Consider the following 15,319-nt stretch of genomic DNA (forward strand, 5'->3'; position numbering starts at 1 on the left):
TGATTGCGCGCTGACTAGAGCTGGCAGAATACGCTAGAAAGATAAATCAATACACTTATAAACACAACAAATATGCGACGGAATAATGTATGAACTAAATAGTATATCCTGTCTACATGGATGCATGCACCCGACAAAATTTCACCTCGTTTATTCGTCAAAATGAATATGATGATCAAATTTATCTAATATTGTTTTAGTGGTAAGAAATAATATATTTTTATAGCACCTATTTAACATGGACATCGTGGTTAAATATATTTTTTCGATTATAAAAGAGACTCGTGAGTCTAAAATAATGAAATAAAAATCTTAATAACTAATAACCGGGCGCGGTAAGATCCACAACAAATATCGAACATGAAACCTCTTAATTATTAGATGAAAGCACGTGTAATTGTATTAAATTATTTATGGTAAAATATTAATCAATGGCATATTCACAATTTACGCAGCTTATTAAATTGCAAATTATTGCTTCAGCAAGAAATAAGCCTTAATCTACGCTGCACGATGGGTTAATTATATGCTTTCTAATCTTGTGGCTGTGCTTAGCTGTCTCACAGCCATTTGTCAATGTAATTTGGTTTGTCTCTTCTCGATCCCACCCTATATTTTCAACAGATTAAACCCACTAACCGAACATTAACAGACATAGTTTAGCACGTGATTACAATATTAATTTGTGCCGGGGTTCTTAAAAGAAATTAAATCATAAAGGGCATCACATCTTCTAATTCCGGTCGATATTAATTTTTCAATTGATAGTGTTGGAGCATACGCGTGTGTAGCTAGACGACGTATTGTACCGAATATGCTACAATTAAGAATAAGTATGTTAATAATTATATAATGCATTCACTACTATATATTTTGTTTTTATTTTTCCTTATAAAGTCTCTATGAGATAGAAACTAGATGTATTGTTTCTTTCTTCCTAAACTTTTACAAGCTTACAGCGTCATCTTCAATTTTCATTAGAGGCCGAGAATCCCCCATGAATCTTGGAACGCATATATATTATAGGTCTTAATTAACTCATTGCTTTAAGTTAACGTGCAATATGTGACCTAGCTTGTAGACATTGCCAGGGTAGACTAAATTATTAAATAAGAGAGTTGCTTCATATGCCAACCATGCATACGATGATTCCAGCACTTTTAATTAATAATAAAACCTTCGAATCCACAAAGTCTCGCTTGGAGTCATTCATGGTGCTTTGCATATCATCATTTGTAAGTGTTATTGTGCCTCTATAGTAAAGATCACACATATCCACCATGTACAAATCATCGTTGCCCCTGTCGATCAAGAATTACCAAATTTATATTTAAAAAAAATTATAGAAGTGTAATATCCGAAGAGAAAATATTGAAAATCGGATAATAATCAATACATCTATGGTGATGATATTATGCATCATTTCCTATAGATAGATGTAATGTGTATATGAAATTGAAATTGTTGATTGATGCTCTCTCATCATCAGAAACAGAAGAGCTCAATCTAGCTTATGTCATCGCAAGTTAACATCAAGTGGAAATTTTGTATGTGCCAAAGGAGACCACTTGACAGCATGCTTCCCTCCCCTCTTCCAAATCTTTGATTCTGATGTTGAATTTAGTTCCTTTCATACTCAGTAGTTCTCCAAGATATAGAAGCTTACTTTTGGTTTTCGTGTTAGATAATGATCCAACTCAATTTGATTTTGTGTAATAATTGTAAATATCGACAAATATGTTGATGTGTGAGAATATATATATGTATGTATATATATATGTGTGAAAATAGTGATAAATTTATTATTAAAAAATTGTTACGTATAAGGATGTGAAAGTAGATGGACAGTTAATTATTATAAAAAATTATTAAAAAAATACGCAAGAGAATTTATTTTTAAGTTGGAGAAAAATATAAAAAAGTAATGATTGTTTCGTTGAATTTGTGAATAATAGAGTTGAATTGGATTGAATAAGATATTCTATTCAAAGAACAAACAAAGCCTAAAGGAAGGATTATATTCACCTTCACCGTCATCCCGTAACAATAGATCTAGCCTAATATATACAATAAGTTCAAGTAAAGTATAGTTCCAACCATTAAGCGAGATACTTTTAATAGGGACCATGTAAAAAATATTTAGATATGAATAACTACTTAAAATTATATAGTATACAATTATATAGAAAAGAAGTCTTATTATATAAGTTTTTGGCAATCTTATCTTAAATAAGGATTAAAAAAGGAAAAGTCAAAAGAAAACATGGATGGAGGGATATTGGGTAATAATCCGGGTATAATAAGGTGCGGCAAGGAGCAAGAAGAACTCAAATGCAAGCACGCCTCAGTGGTCCCCACGTGTCCCTCTACCATAAATCATGCGACGGGCGATTCGTTTATCAGAAGGACAAAAGGCCGCATCTCTCTCTTTCTGAGCCAAACCGGCGGAATCTCCGCCAGCGGGTCCCACTTTACCTTTAGGCTCCACCAAGGCCCAATAGAAACACGAAGCGTGGCAGTGCAGGGGGGCTTCAGCACGACCGGACCGGACCGGCCAATGAATTCTGGCATCTGGCAACTTATTTGTTTAAATTACTTAAAAATAATAATTTGTTTCATATATATTTTTTTAAATTACTTGATAAGAGTATGAGTACATATAATCTCGTAACGCGAATATTAATAGTCATAAGCCCGATATATCACTTGTAGCTTAGTTTAGCAAAGGAAGAGGGCTCGTGTTATATAGTTGTTTTTTATAGGTAGGACAAAAATTGGTCCAAGAACTGGTTCTCCTGCTTGGTGGGAATAACTAATTAGTCTAATTTGGTAAAGCTGGATAAATATGTGAGTTGAGATTTTAAAAAAAGAAGAAGAAGGGAATTGCCATATAAATGCTATGCTATGCTATGCTATGCCTTAATTGAGTCCAAATCAGGGTCACTAATTGTAAATATGCGAAAGGTAAAATTTTGGCTGGAAGCCATAAATAGTCCCCCTAAGAATGGGAAATTTTCATTTTTAATTTTTGAATGTGATCGGCATTTAATATTAAAGGATATCCTTTAATTGCCAAAATCTTGTGGCACATCTTCTGATGAATTAATTCCAACATAATTTATATTCTTTCCTTTTTCTTTTATTATTATTATTTTTTCAATTTATAAGGTAGTGTAGCGTGATGGTATTGATCATCTCTTAGTGGACTCGACCCTCAATCATATCACTTATAACATCGTTTATAAAGTGAAGTCTTCGCGCCGTCAACATGCACATCTTGCAACATTTTTCCACGTTGTCATGCATTCGCGAACTCCTTGTTGCACCAAAGTTCTCACTGGAGAACTGAATAAGGAAAAGAACGTGCATGATATGTCCCAACTTGGCACATAAAATTGCTTTCTCAATTATGCATTATTTTCTTGGAAAACCACGTGAATACAAAATTTACAATGGAATGCGCTGTTCATGTTTGGGAAGCTTGTTTTGATATATGACTCCCCCATAGAATTATCACGTAATTTTCTTTCTTTTTTTGTTTTTTTTTGGATGATAGCAAATTTTCGTTTATAGTTGAGTCAAAATTATGGACAGTTTACTTTTTGTACATGCTATTATGATAGTGATAAATATAATGGAAAGTCGATCCGCAAAGATTTTCTAACCAAACGGAATTTATGAGGGTAAGTTTTGACGAGGAAAACGATCAACCAAAATTTTTTATGCAGAATTAAATTTCCATTTCCACGGTCAGGAGAGGTAGTCATATTAATTTAGTCTTACAAACGGACGGCTGAGATGTGCAGAACCGAGACTTGATCGATGACCATTGACCAGCGGTGGACGGTTCTGATGGAGTGTGTATCAATCAGTCTGTCCATACCTTCATCTTCTTCTTCTTCCTCCTCCTCCTCCTCCTATGCTCCCCCTGTGCTCTCTCTCTCTCTGAGCTCTGAAGTTACAGATTTTATATAAGTAAATAAATAAATAAACAAAAGGGAAGAGGAGAGAGTTGTAAAAAGTAAAAAAAAAAAAAAAACAGAAAAAGGAAGTACATGACAGCCATTGGCATAATATAAAAGGCAAATAATTTCTCTTTCTATCTTCTCAATATGAAAAGCTAAAGACAAAACAAATACCCAGAAGAAGGAGAAGAAGAAGGAGAAGAAGAAGAAGAAGAGCAGAAGGAGAGAGAGAGTGCGTTCTCTTCTTTTCATTTCACTTATTATTAGGGGAAAAAAAAATCTCTCCTTTTTGTTATTGGTAGAACGCCCATCAGCCTTCTTCCCTCTCTCTCTCTCTCTGTTCTCTACTTCTCTCCATCGCCATCATTGTCCTTCTGTTCAGCTTTTTCTCTCTCTCTCTCTCTCTCCATCTCTCTTAAGAGACCACTTTCTGGTGCCTTTCTCCCCTTTTGATCCCTCCTCTCCTCTCTGTTGAATCACTTCAAATCCTTCATTCCTTCCGAACCGGTTTCTCACTCCTTTGACCCTCCAAAACAGCCTGCTTCTGGGGCTGATTCTTCATTTGGGTCCTCGCGGGGGTTCATCAAGGATGACCGTTGAGAGCAGGAAAGGTGGTCTCTTGGGTGGAGAAGAGGGCAGCAGAGACATGTTCCCTGTGGGCATGAGGGTCTTAGCCGTGGACGATGACCCTACTTGCCTCAAGATTCTGGATAATCTGCTCAGATACTGCAAGTATCACGGTCTGATTCATCTCCCTCTCCTATGTTTTCTTAGGAGTCCAAATTGTTCTCTCAGCTGTAACTTTCAGCTGTTTTATGAAGTGTATTTGAAGTTGAGTCGGGTGACTTAGCAATAACATTCAATTCCCGGTTGCAGAGTGTGATTTAGTTAAATATGGGAGTATAATAAGTCCTTTTTATAAGCTTCAATCTAGTCTTTTTTTTTTTTTTTTTTGGGAACATAGGTTTGAATTGTGATTGACCCGTTAATTTTATATGAACCTGGTATTGTATTTACCTTGTATGACTGACCAACCTTGTTTGCCTCTAATTTCTAGCTGCGCTGTGCCGCACTCTATCCATGGATGGTCTGTCTTCTGGATTATGTTTCTATTATCATAAAATTTTTTAAAAAAATAAAAAAAAATCTTGAGATCTCTGTTGCCTACTGCTAGCCCTGCTCAGTTTTGCCCCCAAATCCTCTGTGATTACCATCTTATCTCTTTGCGATTTATGATAACTCTGCAGTTACGACGACGAATCAGGCAGTCATGGCCCTGAAAATGTTGAGGGAAAAGAGGGACGAGTTTGATTTGGTTATTAGCGATGTGAACATGCCCGACATGGATGGATTTAAGCTTCTTGAGCTCGTCGGTCTTGAAATGGACATCCCTGTCATCAGTAAACTCTAAACTTCTCTCCTGTTTAATGGAATGGCCCTTGGCAGTAGTTTGCAATTTGATTTCGTCTGGGACACGCCTTCGAGATTTCTCCTCTTCTGTTTATTGCTTTCCTCAGTTTGCTCATTACTGTAAAACGAAAAATCAAATTCAGACTGGTGGAGTACTGTAATACTCCCAAGCGTTTTTTGCTAGTCCACTGCTTGGGCATGGAGTCTAAACTTGCTTTTGTTATATTTCAGTGTTGTCTGCTCATAGTGATTATGAGCTTGTTAAGAAGGGTGTCACTCATGGTGCCGTCGATTACTTGAATAAGCCCGTTAGAGTTGAGGAGCTCAAAAACATATGGCAGCATGTTGTTAGGAGAAAAAAAATTGAGCCCAAGGATCAGAACAAGTCTTCGAGTGGGGATAGAGCTCATAGTGGAACTGGGGAAGTTGGGCAGGGAGCATCAGTTGGAACTAATTCGGACTTGAATGGGAAAGTCAATCGAAAGAGGAGCGACCACGATGAAGAAGAGGATGATGAGGGTGAAGAAAATGGGCGTGAGAATGAGGACTCTTCGTCCCAGAAGAAGCCGCGGGTTGTTTGGTCCGTGGACCTGCACAGGAAGTTTGTTGCCGCTGTCAACCAATTGGGACTTGAGAGTGAGTGTAATCTTTCCTTTGCTTCTTTCGCTTCCATGATCTTCTTGTTTAGCTAATGGTTACTTATTATTTCTCAGAGGCTGTTCCAAAGAAAATTCTTGATCTGATGAATGTTGAAGGCCTCACAAGGGAAAATGTGGCAAGTCATCTTCAAGTAGGGCATCCTTTTCTTGTTCTGGTGTACGTTATTTATGCAACATCATTCTCCCTTGACTCTTATGAGTCTGTGACTTTAAGACCTATTATCTTAAGAAGCACTCTAAACAGGGATTTGGTCTTGATTCTTGACATAGAAAAATGTATGTTATATCTAGTTCCAGTTGCAGATCAGTTATTCTTAAGATGAAGAGAAGATCGGGTTATTCCTTTTCTTTGGCCATAATATTGGGATATTCCTAGAAGAGGATTTTTATCAGTATTTTAAATTACGATGCATAGTGACCATGGAACTTAGCAGTCCTCAAACTTAAGATGATTTTTCGTTATTTTGCTGCAGAAATATCAGCTATAATATTGGGCCATTCCTTTTTCTTGGCCATAATATTGTGATATTCCTAGAAGAGGATTTTTTACCGGTATTTTAAATTGTGATCCATAGTGGACCATGGAACTTAGCAATCTTCAAACTTAAGATGATTCTCGTTATTTTGCTGCAGAAATATCGGCTATACCTGAAAAGAATCCATAATGCGGCCAGTCAACAAGCAAATTTAGTTGCTGCCTTGGGGAGCAAAGACCCGTCATATATGCGTTATGGCTCACCTGACGGATATGGAGACTTTCGAGGTTTGACTGGGCCCGGAAGGCTTTCGGCTACGTCTCTATCCTCATATCCACCTGGTGGAATGCTGGGTAGATTGAACACTCCCGCAGGCTTGGGCTTTCGTGGAATTTCCTCTACAGGGCTTCTACAGCCAACTCACTCTCACAACTCGGGAGGCTCGGCTCATTTCATGGGGCATCTCCAGTCTCAGGGGGCTATCAACCCAAGCTCGACACTATTCCAGGGTATCCCATCTACATTGGAGGTCAATCAGCTGCAGCCACAGAGCAAGGTTGTCGGGGCTGTGCGAGAGCTCAATGTGGTGGACCCAATGGCTCTTAGAGTATCCAATAAAATCACTGACCCGCTTATGGCTGCAAGTAGCTCTAGCAACAACTCATTATCCATTGTCTCGAGCAACCATTTGCTCTTACAGAATAACAGAATCAAGCCTTCTGTTCAAGTAGGGCCATTGCATTCACAGCCGGTGGATCTGGGTCCCAGCAGTTCTGGTTTCATAGATCAGAGTCGATGTAATGACAGCTGGCACGGTGGGACAGCCCAGAATTCCAAGTTCTCGTCTATAAATAATCATATGCCCTTGAGTGAACCTCTTAATAACTTCCAACTGCCTCCAAATGGAAATTTCTCATCGACCACTTCTCATGTTCGAGACAGCCAGATAGATTTCTCGTCTCCAAGTGCAGTATCTGGGGTCTTGGATGATTCGAGACGGGGGGTTCCTTGTCAAGGGGGTCTGATCAGTAATAATAACAGTACTGTTCAGAATGTCAGCAGCTATGGACAAGGTTTTGGCGCAATGAATTCTTTAATTCCTGCTAGTGGTTTTGTTGGCCAGAAAGTGCACCACCAGGAGACTGCCTTCTGCAGTAGAAGTTCTGATGCTCCTCTGATTGGACAATCAAATTCTGCTGTTGTTCCGGCTAATATTCCGCAGTCAAAAGGTGAAATATCTTCCTTGGACTCCAACACAAGGTCTTCTGAGAATTATCTGTCGGACCAAACAAAGACGCACGATGACTTCTTTCAAAGTCCCTTTGAACCATTAGATGAGCTGATGAATGCAATGATCAAACGGGTAATTTCTCCAATATCTCATTTCCTATGAGGTCTGGTGTGCTTTTTTCTCTTTATCATGTGTTGATCGAGTCTCCTTTTATCAATTTCAGGAACATAATGATGGAAGTCTGCTGGATGGAGACTTGGGGTTTGATCCTTATCCCCTCGGTTCATGCATTTGAAGTCTTATAATTTTTGCCCTGCTGCTGCTGCTGCTGCTAGTTCTCGGAGAAACCGAGAAGTGTGTACCATTTGTGTAATTTTAGTTGTTTCCATCCCCCTGTTAGGAAGTAGTTCTGTTCTTTCTCCTCATCCTAATTCATTGTCTAGACTTGTCTAGTCTGCTATGAAGTTCTGCTAATAACGTGCTCCTTCCTCGCATAATCCTTCTAGTAGCTGTCATCTTCTTTTCCTTGTTTCCTAAGGTACGATGAGATGTTTATAAATATCAGACTCTGGGAAAATTCCTCTTGCCTCTGTTCTTTGTTTATACGTATCGTCTTTCTGTTTTTTGGTTGAAAGCATGACAGTGTGTGCTGTAATAAGTTGATGAAACTGACCCGGAATCATGCATATTATTTTCATCCTTCATTTTGATTTGAACATTGCAAAGAACAAAGAAGTACGAATTTGAAGAAAAACGTTAAAAGACGGCTGAAAGCGTGAAATCTTAATAATCATGTAGCTCAACAAGCTGAGCTCTTCTCTCAGCAGCTTTTTTCCTTACGAATATTCCCCACCGTAGAGCAGCCTTTAGCTTAAGCCAGCCCACCACAGCTTTTCCGGACCCGCGACCGTTCTCAGTAGCAATTGCCTGATGCATTGAACTTGCGTATGGGACAGTGTAAGAGAAGCCGTTCTCTTCCGAGTAATAACCCATTGTAAAGCTTTGCAGCAGCCTCTGCATATCATCACTTTGAAGCATCTCATTGCTTCGAACCCGAACTTCCTCTGTAAAAAAATCCTCTGGACACTGTACATTCTGAGCCTGAGAACAGTCTCTGAAGTAACCAGAGCTGTCAAGAGGTCCTATTTGTGAGTGTCTCGGCATTAGAGCTGAAGTGGGATCAGGCCGAATGAACTGGCGCCCGATTGAATGCTGTACGGATGGAGGGATAGCATCAGGTTGGGAATCTGGGTTTTTTTCAAGAGTTATGAACTGACGATGATGCCTGTTTTCTGATGAATTCTCAGGAATCGAGGGGGCAAGAGACTTGGTTGACTTCTTTTTGATATGAGCCAAGGAACTCAGGACTTTCCCGTCGTACTCCACAACTCGGTCCCAATCCTCATAAGCTCTCTTCACGAGCAAGTCCACTGAGAGCTGCAGAGCAGAACAAGATTGAGACGGTGCAGAGAATAAGAAGCAACAGTTGATGCTTTCAATTCATGCAGAATATATCCGACCTTCTGTGTGTGGTCGAGTGATTCGAGAGATAGGAATTGCCCGTTGGAGAGGAGGCCTCTGAGCTCGTAAATATCATTGAATACTACGCCGGTGCTATGATTCAGATCAGTGTAGTAAATAAAGAGTTTCCCGCCCAAAACACACGTCTTTGCATGCTCAACTGTGTTCTCCCACATTCTGTTGGACATTCCGCTCCCAAGGATCTACAAGGAGATACAGATGAGCAAAAAGTAAGTATGAGGGAACCATAGTTGATGGATTTTAAAGAGAGACTTGTATGAAGGAAGTTATCGACGCACACTACGTAGTTTCTGAGGATCCCTCATGAGAAGCCGGAGAAAATCTTCAACTGTGATGATTTGGGCCAGAACCAGTTTCTTGTGCAGAGCTCCGTCCTTTGCTATTCGATCAAGCCTCCAAACTTCATCGTGCAGAGCTGGTGGATAATGCTTCTTATACACTGCAAAACACAATCATCTTAATTTCTTAACAGGAAGATCTCGGCAGACATCATCTGCTCAGACAATAAACTTGTTCTTGAAATCGGGGACAATCTTCTGCTGGAAACATGCGTTTTGAAGGGTAAGGAAGTGGAGAACTAATCATAGTCCAGGGGTTTCCAGTTGTAGTCTTTTGTAAGTTGACCATTACTTCCAAAGTTGTATTTATAACGCAATCGAATGAGAAGACAGATGAAAAAACTGTTGGTGACTCACATTCTCCTCTGTGGTCTTTAACAGCAAAAGCCTCGGTTTTAGCCTCACGAATCCGAACCCCTTCATGGTATCCCGGGGCAACTTTTACCCCAAGCCTGAACTTCCTGCTCCTAATCCAGCTTGAATTGTCGGTAAAACTAACCTCTCCTAAAGTTCCAATTCCTCCCTTCAGTGTCACCTGAAGATCCCCGGTCAAAAGCGGCCTTTTCCCATCACGCGCCTTAACCTCATGACTTTCAAATTCCTCTTTGGCCCGATCATCGTGTGGCTCTTCATTAAAGTCCCCCTCAAGAACCGTGACATCAAGCCTTGCCGCAGATTCAGGTCCATTCTGTACCAAGAGGCCCGTGTCTAGGTCCACCAATACGACGTGGATTGCTGCTCCTTGTTCTCCCACGACTTTCCCGCCAGTGAATAGCTGAGGCGGCATTCTGGTCCTGAACTCCAGGCGTAAATTACTGCCTTCTCTGCATTTTATTCTTGGCGGGCTTGTCCTGCTCATAATAATGCATTAACTGGTCAGGAAATCTACAGCTTTCATTAAAATCACCAAGGTGCGTAGTGACTTTACAAATAGTACCTTGTAGAAAGCTTATTAGTATGACCAAGCCTTGTGAGTGCTCGTTCGACTTCTTCACTCACCTATTATTTTCCGAGAAATATAAATCGGGGAAGTTACAAGAGAAGGCCCAGATAACAGATGCAAGGAGATTGAATGCCAAAACTCAAGATTAAACTGGAAGCTTATATGATGTCTTACGATTCGGCGAAAGAGAGGTTCCAGTGAGGAGCAGAGCCTCTGCAAGCTGTCCACCCTCAACGCTTCTACAACGACACTGCATGTGGCATGAATCAATAAGTTCATGAAGCAACTGAAAACAAAAGTCTCTGAAACGAAAATGACAACATCCTGAAGCCTTAAAACTAGTTCATAATCACATGTAAGAGTAAGAATTCCGTCTTTCCATGCAGTATTACTTTATTTTCGAAGGGCATATCAATCATCCGATGAAAGCACAAAATACGGATATCTCGATTAGACAGGTAAAGCAGTTTTATACTTCTGCTGCAGGAACCAATTCACACAGCGACAGCGGCGATGATTAAAGGCCTTAGCTGACATGAAAATGCAACTTTGGAAACTAAGAAGCAATTCCATCGCACTCTATTAGATAATATTAGGAAGTCCAAACCGCCGTGAAGTAGTAGCTAAGTACCCTACTTAAAATCACTAACTGAAGATCATAATCAATTAGAAGTACAACACTTAACAAGGACTTGCCAACCAAAAGCAAACAAAACTACTGCAACAAACCGGGCTGACCTTGCTAAAGCGGGGAGCTTCGGCCTCTTCGACTCTGTTAAGTGAGCTGCTCTGGGTCCATCCTCATCAGGGTCCGGCTCAAGCCCTCTCTTCTTGTACCACGAGCTTTCCATGCACTGGAACTAACCGAAACCTCGACTATATATATCCCTGTGTGCGCGTGTGTTATCTTTTTCTCGACCCTTTCCGGATATAGAAACCCAACGAAGTCCTCTCAAATGTCCATGGCCGAAGCTTCACGGAAACAAACAGTCGAGGAGCAGGGAGCAAAGATCTTTCAGGTGAGAGTAGGAAGACCTATGTTCGTGTCGAGGAAACTGATCCACAAGGCTGCATTTCATTGCGAGCATTTGGGAAGCTCTTCGATTGGATCTACAATAACATTTCTTTGTTTCTGTCAGGGATCTGACATTTGCCTACAATTGTTTACGACATATACATAAATTACATATTATTGTAATTATTATAATGAGGGGGCAGACAGACTTAATATATAAGTATAATAATTTGACATAATTGAAAGGTCACAGCTGTGTCTGATAGCGTCCATGAATTGAACTTTGAAGCTGAAACCGCGTTTTCCATTTTACTTCAAGCGTTTATATATAAATATATATATATATATATATATATATATCCATTCGGTGATCTATTCGTCTTTTTGAGTGTTTTCTTAAAGCTACAGGGAAAAAAAAAAAAAGAGTCAACGGAAGGGACCTCGCCGAGCCCCGCATACTTCCAATCGTCATTTTCCCTTAGCTTTACTGCTCTAAGCTTTCAGACAGACGTCACGTTGGCATTCCACACAGTGAATGATAGATACATTATTCGTTGTGCATCGTCGGGCTTGGACTCCTCTTTGTCGATAGCTAAAAAACCATTGTCACTACATCTCGAAATAAATTAAACTCTCAATTTTTTGTTATCCCAAGAATGGCAGGCTCCAAATATCCATACAGGACACACTCATCGCCGCATGGATACAGAACATCAGATTAAAGAGATGAGAACCCTGTTGAATAGGATACTATTCGACAGTGTAACACGAACATTACTATTGTCACTATTCAACTTCCCCAACTTTTGGGACAAGAGAGGAATTGTGCCACTGGAAAACTTGTAGCATTTCAAGCCGAGCAAACAAATCGATAAGTGGTATACATCCAATATCATCATCATCATCATCATCACGTCGCGTCGCGTCATGAGTCTTCTAGGAGCATATTAAAACAGGCTACAGTAGGGTACAACATTGGTTGGTCTTCTTGGCTTGCTTGTAAAACATCTGCCAAAACCAAAGAATCATGTTAGCGACCCTTTGCATCAATTCTTAGACTCATATATATTCCAAAATTACAGTCGTGATATTGCTGACATGCCTGATCTGATCATTTGCAGATGAAACAAAATGGTTCACACTTCACAAGCAGAGATAAAATGCATTTAAGTATTAAAGCAAACACATATTGAAAAGCTACCCCCTTACTCCCATTATAAATTAAGTGAAAACTAATCCGATTTTTCGTTTTGATCGGTGAAAAAGAAAAGGTTAAATCTGATAGCAGTCCTTGAAACGTGTGCTCAGTAAACTAAAAGTGAAGGAAAACTTCAATAGTCGCAGATAGGAGTCTCATTAACCCACTTATGAAATGTGCCCTGGAGATAGCCCAAAAAACTGTGCCCTGGAGACTCTGCAAATACCCATACTCGAAGTTTGTGTTTATTTCAGCTGTACCTATTACGAACTCAGAAACTTAGTTTCAAATTAGTAGGAGGGAGAGAGGTATGGAGAGGATAGGTAAAAATCTGAAACTAAGTTTTTGAGTTCGTTGATCAGTAAAAATTTTGAAGAACTGATCAAGTAAAAAATGTTGGTTTACTAAATTGAGTTTTGATGATATTTTGACATCTCATAAACTAACCCCACCCTCTACCTTGCCCCCTTTCTCTTGGTTCTTCTTTTCCCACACAAAGTTTGACCAAATCAAATATGATTTCATCAAATAAGCTTTAAGAGTTATGCCACCCAATCTTTTGATCATACAGAATGGAGCTTATAAGGCATCCCAAGTTAATAGTGCTACAGAAATCAAATAAAGAGATCCACATGGCTCTGTTTAGATTGTATAACTTCTTGAATGGGAATTAATTAGGTAATGAAGTACATAGAAAGGTACCTGTGATGCTGCGCTGAGATCTGAACTCTTTTCAACAAGACTGTCCAGCTTCTCACCACGTGCAAGCACACTGTCGATAGTCTTGTGCTACATTAAGCAACAAAACGAAAGCTCATCAATATCAAGATGAATGTCGGATATGACCTTTTCCGGGCGTCTACGAAGTCATTGAATCAATAGTCACAAGCCATCAGCTATCACGAATTCAATGCCCTCGGCCCTCCATTGACAGTTGCCAAAATGAAAGAGTCATAGCAAGTGGAGTTAACACTTACGAGTATAATTTTTGTTTCATCCAACTCCCTCTGAATCTTCAACAACTTATCAGCCTCGGCGGGGTCCTGAGGATAAATTAGAATAGGAAAATAAGCAGAATGAAGATAGTGTTCCAGAACTCTCACAATCAGAATTTGTCGAATCGTGGATACACAACAGAGAAGCTGTCATCACCTGAAATTTAGTCAGAGCTTCATTGAGATATGGCCATGGCTGAGTACTATCTGTCTGAACAGTCCTCCACGAATCACCAAAATTCTTCTGATACTCATCCAGCACCTGCGTGACACATACAGTATAGAACAATACATCGACCTCAGCACTGCAACTCCAAATCCAAAAGCACAGCTGAAACTAACGACAAAATGAATCACAGTTTTGACGGCAGGGTGCTCAGTGCATGAAGTTGCGGTTTACCAGGTTTAGGAGGGAAAATGCACTTCGGACGGGGTAATGATCATCCATGAAACCCAAAGCGCAAAGGCCATTTCTGTTGTAGGCGTGCACCTTGTATTCTATACAACAGAGGAAGAAAAAGGAAAGGGGAAAAGCACAAGTACAGTCAAACAACACTCCGATCGACAGAGGCAGCATAAGCCAATTAATCAAACCACATATGAGAAAAACTCTGCACGACAGGATCCCGCGGCAAACTCAGAAGCGTAGGCAAAGAAAACAGAAAATGGAGGGAGATGAGGGGTACCGACCTTCGTGCTGGACGGACTGGCGCTGGGAGGGAGGGGTGCGCTTGGCAACGGTGCGGGAGACGAAGACGATGAATTCGCGGACGCTGGAGCGCTGGAAGTAGCCGAAGTGGCTGACGTCGGTGGCGTTGGCAAGGATCACCGGATCGGACCCCTCAGGGCCGCACTTGATAACCAATAGCGCCGTGATCTTCATCTCTCCTTCCCTAGAATGATGTAGATGCTTCTCCTCTACTCCGAATGGATGGGACTGATAGGCAATTTGATCAAACAACGGGGGTAGAGAGAGGGAGAGAGAGAGAGAGAGAGGTGGGCGTTTGGGTTCGGGTCTTCAGGCGGTGGCGGATGGTTGATTGATCCGGAGAAGAGAAGCTTCGCTGGCGCCAACAAATTCGCTCGCCGACACTGGTCCTTCTAACCCCCCCCCCCCCCCCCCCCCCCCCCCCTTTTTTTTTATAGCTTTTTCTGTGAAAACGGAATATGATGACTTTGGCAAATTCCACGGTTGCGTTGCGGCATACGATCGACTCCTTTACATTTCACGCATTGGGAAAATTCTATTGCATAAGCCTTTTTGCTAATAAGCTTATATGCATAATTAAGAGCCTACCCCAAATCATAATTCCGAGACTTGTCTACTTCGAGTCGTAATACCAAGACTTGCCTGATCTATTTATTACATAATAAGCTTCTGAATTCTGTTTTCTTTGACTTGCCAAGTAATTACATGATGGATCAGCCATTAAATACTATAAATTTTAAGTAACTTTGACTTTGAGTTTGAGAAGAACCTTAATTTTCCTTTTACTTTAAATGGATGAAGACCATTTAATTGAGGTGAAACAATTTTGCAATGGTAT

At 40.3% G+C, this 15,319-nt stretch overlaps 3 protein-coding genes across 3 annotated transcripts; 1 reads left to right on the forward strand and 2 right to left on the reverse strand.

Annotated features, from left to right (window-relative positions):
* The first annotated feature begins 4,103 nt into the window (after window positions 1–4,103).
* Window positions 4,104–8,331, forward strand: LOC116200906 (two-component response regulator ARR12). The gene is made up of 6 exons (XM_031531879.1): window positions 4,104–4,705; window positions 5,213–5,365; window positions 5,607–6,011; window positions 6,089–6,165; window positions 6,668–7,873; window positions 7,965–8,331. Exons 1-6 carry the CDS (start codon window positions 4,555–4,557, stop codon window positions 8,034–8,036), a joined length of 2,064 nt encoding a protein of 687 aa, XP_031387739.1. The 5' UTR covers window positions 4,104–4,554; the 3' UTR covers window positions 8,037–8,331.
* A 73-nt stretch (window positions 8,332–8,404) lies between these two features.
* On the reverse strand, window positions 8,405–11,771 carry LOC116200907 (calmodulin-binding protein 60 E). The gene is made up of 7 exons (XM_031531880.1): window positions 11,303–11,771; window positions 10,739–10,814; window positions 10,559–10,620; window positions 9,979–10,472; window positions 9,562–9,722; window positions 9,262–9,465; window positions 8,405–9,178 (listed from the first exon to the last, which is right to left on the reverse strand). The coding sequence occupies exons 1-7, from the start codon at window positions 11,413–11,415 to the stop codon at window positions 8,525–8,527; spliced, it is 1,764 nt and encodes a 587-aa protein (XP_031387740.1). The 5' UTR covers window positions 11,416–11,771; the 3' UTR covers window positions 8,405–8,524.
* A 414-nt stretch (window positions 11,772–12,185) lies between these two features.
* LOC116200908 (VAMP-like protein YKT61) lies at window positions 12,186–14,894 on the reverse strand. The gene is made up of 6 exons (XM_031531881.1): window positions 14,463–14,894; window positions 14,173–14,270; window positions 13,930–14,034; window positions 13,755–13,820; window positions 13,480–13,566; window positions 12,186–12,587 (listed from the first exon to the last, which is right to left on the reverse strand). Exons 1-6 carry the CDS (start codon window positions 14,653–14,655, stop codon window positions 12,537–12,539), a joined length of 600 nt encoding a protein of 199 aa, XP_031387741.1. The 5' UTR covers window positions 14,656–14,894; the 3' UTR covers window positions 12,186–12,536.
* Window positions 14,895–15,319: the final 425 nt, after the last annotated feature.

This window comes from Punica granatum, chromosome 3 (assembly GCF_007655135.1).
Source record: "Punica granatum isolate Tunisia-2019 chromosome 3, ASM765513v2, whole genome shotgun sequence".
Lineage (NCBI taxonomy): Eukaryota > Viridiplantae > Streptophyta > Magnoliopsida > Myrtales > Lythraceae > Punica > Punica granatum.